Source organism: Conger conger, chromosome 1, assembly GCF_963514075.1.
Source record: "Conger conger chromosome 1, fConCon1.1, whole genome shotgun sequence".
Lineage (NCBI taxonomy): Eukaryota > Metazoa > Chordata > Actinopteri > Anguilliformes > Congridae > Conger > Conger conger.
The window spans coordinates 69,333,782-69,343,645 of record NC_083760.1 but is presented as its reverse complement, the minus strand read 5'-3'; the positions used below and the strand labels follow the sequence as shown (position 1 = coordinate 69,343,645).

Below are 9,864 nucleotides of genomic sequence, written 5' to 3'. Positions count from 1 at the left end.
ATATTGTATCATGTTGTCTTCACAGACACATTCCTCACATGATCTCAACAACATTGTTTTCCTTGTAGCAGTGAATGTAAATCAAGGATGTAAACAAATTTACATTTTAAAGCAGACAATATTATTATTCACAGTTCTGTTTGTCAACAAAGGATTATGGCACACCTGATGCTTACAGTACAAATTATCTTATCTTATTGCCAAGCATTACTGACGCAATGAAGAACTACGGGTTGCTGTTCAAGAAGCCTTGGGACAACTACTGTCGTAACAACCCGTGTTACATAAAACAGTCACCGTGCACACAGAACTTGTGCAAACTGGATGATTTTTATGACCTTTCATATTGATTCATTTTAGCTACGTCGTTTATGGCAGTTTCAAGACGCATTCGGCGAATTACGATTACGCCGATAATCTGGTAATCAGTTCAACCAAACCGAAGATACCTCAGTTATCTCACTATCATTCTTAGTTGTGTAGTCTTTGTCGTTCCGGAGTTCACGCAGATGCGCACAAAAGGCAACTCGTACATTAATTAGATGGCCTACCGTTCTGTAATCAACGCAAAACATCCAACAGAGAAGTACCAACTGCGTTAGTTGGGTGGACAGAAGTGGAAGAAACGAAAGTACCAAGCTGTAGTCGCCGTCTCCATTAGATTTTTACATTTCAAGGTATGTTTGTTGTTTGTTAAGTTTATTGTTTTCCAAGGCAGGGTCTGCTAAAATAGTCTATTCTAGCAGCATTTTTGGCCAGAATTGTTCGTTGTCGTCACTCTTTTAAGAAACGATTGAAATTGTTTTGTGAGAACGACAAACGATTATTTGCTTCACATGAACACGCAGCCAGGAAGCAAAGCAGTTGCAACATGGCAATCAAAGCCCCACCGTGTTCATACACCTAAAGGTAGATGCGCTAAAGCGTTATTGTGTGTATCCTGTGAATCCAGTTTGAAAACTGGCTAACATGGCTGAAAGGTGCCTTCATGAAACCGAAGACACGTATGCAATAGGTGAAATAATAAGACGGATGACAATGATTAGCTATTGCTATGAATGTTAGATAAATATAAAACACGCAATTTTGGAATTTAGGCTATGAAAATCACGAATAATGGTATACAGCCTACCACAAAATTGGTAAGCATTTGCACAACTCTAGGCCAATTAGATTTATCAAACATGAATGATTTCATGTTCTATTGTGATCATTTCTGAAGAAATTCTGTTAACGCACACCTTAGACCAGAAAAACGTTTGTGCTTTAATTTGTGAGATGATATAAGTGTTTTGGCCGACAAAAATCATGTTGCACTGAAACTTAAAAATTATTATTGAGTATCCCTTCTAGTGTAGGTTTCAGCATAGTACATGGTTCTTGAGTTTAAGACCAGACGCCTGTCCTCTACAGGCGATCCCAGTTTCTGATTTTATATAATTATTCTATTCAGTTGGGCTGTTCTGTGTCAGTGCCTGCATTTTCCTTGCAGCATTTCTGAAAATGTTATGACGTAAACCAGTCATGACCACAATCCGTCGATTAATAATATTTTCCAGAATGTATTTGATGTTGAATCCTTGTTTTTTAAAATCATATCTTGTCTCTTACCCATGGCATGAAGTTGACAATCATAAGCCAGTTGCTGATAGTTAAAGTACAGCAATAGAACATGTAGTTGTGTACCAAAAATGTTGTTGCATGTGTTTTATTCAATTTCCTGTGTGCATTTGTAAGCCCTACAGAACAAAGGCCATGTATTGTATGTGCACTGTTGATGCAGGCCAACCAAGTGGTTTTGCCCCCCAACCACTTGCTATATATTTAATCTATAAGATAACTTATTTGATCTGCAGTATGTATGTATAAAAAAAGCTTTCTTCCCTCAGCTTTGACTTTTGCAATGGAAGATGTGATTGATAATGTAATGAGACAGGTACGTGCTTCCTCTTCATTTTTACTGTATCATATTTCTGTGTGTCTGTGGTGCCAGGCCTCATGGGAAAAGGTTGCACAAGCTACCAAGCTGCAGTTCTACATATACACAAAAGAAAAGGCAGGACACTCACTCATGAAAATAATCACTTATTAAAATTATGCTTTTTTTTTGACCGGCCTGGCCTTCATCAGATCACACTCCCCAGCGATTTCTATGGGAATGTGATTTCTATAGCCTCATTCATGAACTGCAGATGCACCCCTTGAGTATGCAGGAAGAGTAATGAGCCATATGCTTAGAGTGCAAGAAGGGTCCAGTCTAGCAACACAAGTCTGTGATACATGACTAATGGTTCAAGTTTAAATAACTTCATTTCAACAGTGTCATTTTTCTCTTTTTTGAAACTTAGAAAAGTTTTACCCTTGCCAATATGAATTACATTCATCACGCCATATCGATAATCTAAATGTTATGTTCAATAGTTTTGTTTCAATACTTTTATGTTTCAATGTTTTTTTTAAGTAATCTATTATTTTCTGAAAACCATAGGTGTCAAAATGATTTGTATCCCCAACAATTATTGTAAATAATGTTTTAAATCTTTGTCTAAAATAACTATATTGTGTCATTCCATCACTTCTGGTTTCACTAGTGTAAAATGTGGTAACAACCATGCAAAATCCCCATTTTAATCCATCATCATAGAACTCTCAATTCAGAAGAGACAGGTGGTAATTGACCATCGCAATCTGGCAGTGGGACCAAAAAATAAATGTGCCATTCAGCAGAAAACATGGTAAAACATATGGAATGTTTGCAAACTTGCCAGGAAGAGGGGCTCATTGCCCCATGGATGGTGGGGAAAATGGTGAGGGATTAAGGATTAACAATGGCAGAGATTGGATGACCCCAAGATGCAACCTATCTCAAAAAGAACATACAGTGGCTCTTCCTTAACTACAAACTCTTTGAAAGGGTGGCATGATGACAGCCCTTGAGCACTCTAAACAAAACCAATCATCTTGCAAACATTAGAATGAAGACTGGAAGGAAATGCTATGGTTCATAATTGAATGTTTTAGCCATACGCACCATCAACATGTTTGGCAAAAGAGGAATGCATAGAGGGAGAAACACCTCATACCTACTGTCAAATATGGAGGTGGTTCATTGATGTTTTGGAGATGTTTTGCTGCCAGTGGTCTGGGGGCACTATTTAACGATGTATTTATTTCAACAAAGTAATTTTGGCAGAAATTTTGGCTGTCTCCACTAGGAAGCTGAGACACGGGTAGATTGTCCAGCAGGATGATATCTCCAAACACACATGCAACACAGAAATGGATAGGTGAAATCATCATCCATGTTATGAAATGGCCATCTCAGTCTCAAGACTTAAATCCCACGAAGCCTGTGGTTGCAATGGAAAGAGGGGGTCCATAAACACAAACCCTAGGACATCAGTGATTCCAGCTTTATCACAAAGTATAAGAAAAGGCTGGATGGCTGGATGTTTGCACAAAGTATTAAAACAGGGGTGCTGATAATTGTGAAACCATTTTTAATTTTTGTTTGCAAATATTTTATTTGAAAAATGTTTGGTCAATTAGTTGAGTCACTAATAAAGCACCGTACACATGTTGGAAAATAAAGCTTATGTCTTAAAGTATTTTATTAGTCATTTTGTCAGTTCCTGTCAGCTTCCTAATTCTGTTGTGTGTCATTTTCAGATTTCTTAACGGATTGTGCAAGCATTAGAACCACCTCATCATACTAGTCTGTACACATCATTTATACTTTCTAAATTGAGTGGTTCTTTAGCACAACTATACTTGTTTAGTAATTTAGTGCCCCAGAGCTTTGGAGGAACGTTTCCTTTTTGACATGAGAGTCCGGTTCAGCACTTCCTGTTTTTTTTCCACTGAAAAGCTGAAGCTGTTAGCAGTCAGGCTGAGACGCCCTCCTTCATTTGGAAAGGCACAGAATTGAGTGGATACTCTTGACACCATACCTTTGCTTATCTCGCTAATCTGATTCTGATGCGTCAACAGGAATTTGTCAGTGTTTGGGTCCGGGATCCACAAATCCAAAAAGAAGATTTTTGGCATGCCCACATTGATTATGAAGTCTGCATAAACGTAAGTACTACGAAATGGCAACCAGGATGAATTACTCTGAATTACACAATTCAGACGTGCATTGTGCTGAAAAGGTAGAGGTTTTCATTGGCAAAGCTTATCAGAAGACCTAAAGCACTTCCAATTTCATCTAAAGCATGAGACTGTTGCTTTGTTTTTTTAGTTGAAGACATTTCTCCATTTAAGTGTTTTGCCTTCTCTGAAGAGCTTGGAGGAGAACAACAAAAGGCAACAAATATAATTGTGTTGAGCCATATTGTTGGGAGTATCTCATTTTGAACGGAATAACTTAAACAAAAATCTAACTAGGCTGTGCTTTTATTCTTATTTGCTTGTAATTTTTGTTTGTGTGGCTTCCTCTTTTCAGAGAGAAACTTCCTCTTGAAAACCTTTGACATTTAAGGAAATTCTTTTAGGGCTTTCCAGTCACAACAATGACTGTAACAAGAAGAATGAATCATTTGATGCTACTCCTTACCTGGTAATCCAGGTACGGAGGAGCATCAAACATAGTAAAGTAATTCTAATCGTTTTAAATGGGATCAGGCTTTGCTCTTTTGAAGTATCTTAAGTGTGTCTGCTTACTTGAGTGTGTCTGCATTGTCAATGCTAATAGGAACGTTTCCTCCTGTCAGACTAACAGCATGTGCTTCACTAAGAAGATATCGTGTGTGAGGAGGAGATACAGCGAGTTTGTATGGCTCCGGCAAAGACTGCAGGAGAATGCTCTTTTAGCGTACGTGTCATTCACCAGTAACCGCTTCATTCCAGCTGCATTTATATATATATATATATATATATATATATACACACACACACACACACACACACACACACACACACACACACACAGTACTGTGCAGAAGTCTTAGGAACCCTAGACTTTATTATATATATGTTTATTTTTTGTGTGGGTTAGTATAAAAGAACACATTTGAGATTTCCAAATATTCATTTTCCAAAAGATTAAATTTTACGGAGACATTTTTGTATTTAATTTTAAAAAGTAACATATTACTGTAAGCACCTCACTACTTTTTACATAAAAACTTGATAAAGGCTGTCTGAGATCAGAAGCAAGGAGCCAACCAATGTCTGCAGAAGAATTGTGGAAAGTTCTCCAACATGCTTGGAACAACCTCCCTGCTGATTGTTTTATAGAACTGCAGGACAGCGTTGGCTATCTCAGAGAAGTGTGGTCACAAAAGATATTGATTTGATTCAGTTTTTAACTATTCTGTCAAATTCCTAAAATGTAATGTAGTATAGTATGGACCTTTCATAGAGGTTTTTTTTTTTTGGAAAGAATCTTTTTTGTACAGAATGTTATACAAGACTTTTGCACAGTACTGTATTTTAAAAACAACCTGTATACACTATTGTTGTGCAAATGTTTATTGGTAGAGCTTGCTAAATTGAGTTATACTCAGTCACCACTTTATTTGGTATTTGTTAGATATATTTGGTATTTGTTCGATATATTTGGTATTTGTTCGATATATTTGATTGTACTTATTTGTCTTGGCCCATCCACTTCCCGGTTGGACGTGTTGTGTATTGACAGATGCCCTTCTGCATACCACCATTGTAATGCATGGTTATTTGAGGTACTCTTGCCTTTGTCAGCTTGAACCAGTCCATTCTCTTCTCGCCTTCTTCATTAACAAGTTGTTTTTAGCCCACGGAACCACTCGTTGGATGTTTTTTGTTTGTCCCTGGTCAGAGTCATATGGATCGCATTTTACCCCGTTCTGATGTTTGGTCTGTACAATAACTAAACCTCTTCACCATGTGTGCATACTTTTATGCATCGTTAATTAGATCTTTCCATTGCCAAGCTGTAGAGGTGTGCTTAATAAAGTGGTCACTGAGTGTATATTGTTTCTGTACAGGGATAATGATCATCTGTATCACAGACAAGATTTTGCATTCATTCCAATTAACCTGTGAGAGAACTGTAGTTTTGAAAGGGAATTGGAAAAACATTATGTCCAAATTCAGAGAATGGTATACATGTAAAGGAACAATGCACTATGGAATTGCTGGCTCTCTGGCTCCAGTGTCCCTTTCTGAGGGGGTAGTATTATTGTTCTTTTTTTCTAAGGGTGTGGTTTCAGAGCTTGATGCTTTGAAAATGAAGACCTGTTTACTGATGGAATGTTACTGGGGTAACCTGAGAGCCCAGGTGTGCCTGTAGTCAGGGTCTTGTTGTCACTAATATCCTCCTGCAGGGAGCTCCCCAGACTTCCACCCAAGAACCCCTTCTTCAGCCTCAACAGTGCCCAGCAGGTCTCTCAGCGAATGAAAGGGCTTCAGGAGTTCCTGGATGTGTGAGTGCCCATTTTCAGAGCTAATCTCATGGGGAAGTCCGCTAACAGCCGTCATTGAACCTGGGTGAAGTTTAGTTCATATTGAGTCAGTACTTCTTTCCTTGAGTACAGCAGTCTCTGGTTGTATGTGCTTTAGGAAACTAGTGAATGTAATTAAATGTAATTATTTAGAAGAATAATTGGTTATTATACATACCATCATGGCATATCATCGGCAAGTGAATGTTACACTTTCAACCATTGTGCTGAATTAAGTACAGCCTGCACGTTCGTATATCTACAGTCCTGTTAAATTGATGATAATGAAGGTGTGTAGTTTGTGGTTAGTGATGTGACTGTATTGCAGGTACTGACTGAGACAATTCCCATGAGATTTCACTTGCAGTAATCGACTGTACAGTGGAGGTTTCTGGAATCTCCGTATTGCGCTTGTGTGCGGTGGAAGGCTTGAGGTTTATTGCAGAAATAGAGCAGATCAGTTAATTCATAAATTAGTGTGAACATTAATGTGTAAGTAGAACTAAATTAATGTCTGTCATTGTTTGTATTAGTGGTCATTAAATGGGTCACTGCCTAAAACATTCAAGCAAAATGTATTGGGGAAATAAATCTGATTTGAAGGGGACATAAAATGTGAGGCTATTGCTACAGCTTCAGTTGGCGAGCCAACAGGCCGCAAAGCTCTTCTGCTATTCCATCTCCTGGAATCCCTGTTGATGTCAAGCTCAATTGCAATGAAATAAATATTCAGCATTACTTCTGTGAAGTGCTCTGTTCCAATGGGGTACTTGGTCGAAAACCTAAGGAGGTACATGTATAGAGCTGTTTTAGCAGTTTAGCCTCCTATATTATGACTGAAATGATGGTATGGGTTGCAGAGGAGACGCTGCTGTTCCATTACTAAACTGGCTTCCGTTACTAGAATTGACTGAAAAACTGTTTTGGGGGAACACAGTGATATTTATGGATTCTTCTTGCCAATTTTGGATTGTAACCATTTTGATTTTAGTGTAGTTATGTTCCAGTGAATACCTGCAGTTTGAAGCTAACAAGCTTTCCCATTCCCCTCTTCCTGCCGACAGAATCCTGCAGAACCCCGTGGTTCTATCAGACAGTCGCCTGCACCTCTTTCTGCAGTCCCAGCTGAGCGTGGCTAAGATGGAGGCCTGTGCGTCGGGGCAGACGCGCTTCTCTGTGGACCAGGCCATCCAGCGCTGCGGCTGTGAGTTCCGCCGTTTCCACTTTGCGGAGGAGCTGCCTGAAGGAGAGGACAAGGCCTGCTGTGACTCGGACTGTGAGAGGTGACCTCATAGTTTCACTGTCAAATCTACAGAAACATTCAGTGTTCTGAAACAACACTCAGTATTTGTGGATGGATCTCAGCAATACTCAGAAAATTGTTCTGATCCCACAAATTTTTGTTTATACTGTTATTCATTGTGTTAGTTGTAAAATGGCTTAAGAATGCCATTATGAAAAACAGCAGTGTGTTTTGGTGTGATAATTTTCATCATATTTTTTTAAGGGTTCCGATGCAAGGCAAAATGTTTGGTGGGTTGATATCTGGATGTAGTTTTTGATAAAAAATGTTTAATTTTGAAGCTAGTATAAGACCTCACAGAAGTGATATTGGGCTAGTGCTAGCCCTCTTCATATCTTCGAATCACTGTGGTGTGGTGTTATGTATAAAATCTTACAGATCGTGTCAATGAATCCTATGACCTCAGCTTTTTCCTGCTTTTGCCATAATGTGTGGGAACTGAAAATCACTCCTTTCCTTCAGCACGTCCTCATCGGGCCTGGGGCAAAGCAGCGAAGCTGTAACGGCCAGTGAGGAGGACAGAACGCCATGCCCGTCAACGAAGAGCTCTTGAGCTGCGTGTCTGTGTCCGTGAGCAGGAGGTTTAGCCCTGATGCCCTACGGTCCTGACAGGAAGTGCTTGGCAGATTCTCCTGCTGCTGAACTTAGCCCAAGTTTCCATCCTCAAAGTGCCTGAAAGTGAGGTTTGAGACCAGTGGTTCAGCTGGCTCAAGTTTATTTTACATGCGTTGCCTTTAACTGTACATCATCCACATTTAGGGAAGCCAGATGTTTCTGGTTAATTTATTTGTACATAACAGCTGTGGTGAATAAATGAGCTTGTTTCCTTGAGCGCCTGCTAAGGTTTGCTTATCCATTAGGGCCTTCTCAAATTTTATTTTATTTTTTTACAGCAGAATCAAGGTCAACTGAGTGAAGAACATGTTTTCTGTGTGTGCATGACCTGGTTGAATTTTGTTTTGCTTTTAGAAAAAGTGCATACAGTGACATTTAATTGGACCTTAAACTTTTACATTTCTGCCTTACTGGGGAAGGTTTTAATCATGTTGAAGTATTTTACCTATTTTAACCTTTTGTATTGGCTTTACTGTAGTTTACAAATCTCAGGTTAATGAAGGCTACATGGACTGTAAATTCTAGATTTTAAAAATGATCTTTTACTTAAAAGAAACAGCCATGACTTGGTGAAGGATGTATGTATAGTTATCATTATTTTCATAGCATACAGCTGATTTTGAATGCATAGTCATCTATGCTTATTAGATCTATATTGTATAAATGCATCATTTGGAAAACAATATCAAGCTCTTATCTTAACACTGGTTTTATTTTACACATGATATAAATGGCGTATTGTTATGCTGTTTTTATATTGTTCAATGCGTATGTATGTTTAATCAATGTCACAAGATATGTTTACACACCATTTTTTCGTTCAGCGTTCACTGCTTTGTCACTGGAATAACTAAGAGCTAGGAGAAGGTCTTCCATTTCTGAAATTCAGTCAGCTGCATTTTCACTGGACTTTGATATAAATTGTATATATGCACAGTATTGTATTTAATTCCATTGAATTTCATTTCATATGGGTATATTGTTAAGTTGGTCATTCTGGGTGCAAGCCACATGGAATTGACTACATTGGAAGGTTTTTAGAAGAAAATGTGCCTATAAATAAAGGAAACTACTTTTCATGTTATTCACTGATGTTGCTCACATTTTTTTGGAATTATGTTTTTTTTGTATTTTTGTACTTCGTGCCATGAAAAAGCATGTGCTCCCAAAATGATTCCCTCTACTATTGCATGTTTGTCACTGTATGAGTAAACACAAAACACATTTTTAAATAACTTTTTCATTCAATAAAATAAATGGTAATCAAACTCCCAAAGCAAACCTGTGAACTTAATAACTGGTTGCAATAATTGCAAGCAAACTTACTATAATTTGATATCAGGCTTCCCCATCTTTGTGGAGGATTGTCCCACTCTTCTTTGCAGAACTGCGTCATTTCAGACAAATTTGTAGGTTTCAATTAACTGCTAGTTTCTGGTTCTGCCACAGCATCTGATCTAGGTGCAAGTAGATTTTGACGAGGCCTAGCCAAAGAAACAGGCTAGTAAGCAATTGAGAGTT

At 38.3% G+C, this 9,864-nt stretch overlaps 1 protein-coding gene across 1 annotated transcript; it reads left to right on the top strand.

Moving 5' to 3' along the window:
- Nucleotides 1-252: 252 nt before the first annotated feature.
- Nucleotides 253-9,427, top strand: snx10b (sorting nexin 10b). The gene is made up of 7 exons (XM_061250073.1): nt 253-677; nt 1,890-1,936; nt 3,991-4,077; nt 4,713-4,813; nt 6,309-6,407; nt 7,490-7,708; nt 8,191-9,427. The coding sequence occupies exons 2-7, from the start codon at nt 1,904-1,906 to the stop codon at nt 8,279-8,281; spliced, it is 630 nt and encodes a 209-aa protein (XP_061106057.1). The 5' UTR covers nt 253-677; nt 1,890-1,903; the 3' UTR covers nt 8,282-9,427.
- The last annotated feature ends 437 nt before the right edge of the window (nt 9,428-9,864 follow it).

Coding starts and splice junctions, on each gene's coding strand:
- snx10b (XM_061250073.1), top strand. CDS start 1,904: ATGGAAGATGTGATTGATAATGTAATGAGACAG. Junction 4,814..6,308: donor CAGGAGAATGCTCTTTTAGC/GTACGTGTCATT, acceptor ATCCTCCTGCAG/GGAGCTCCCCAGACTTCCAC. Junction 7,709..8,190: donor TGTGACTCGGACTGTGAGAG/GTGACCTCATAG, acceptor CCTTTCCTTCAG/CACGTCCTCATCGGGCCTGG.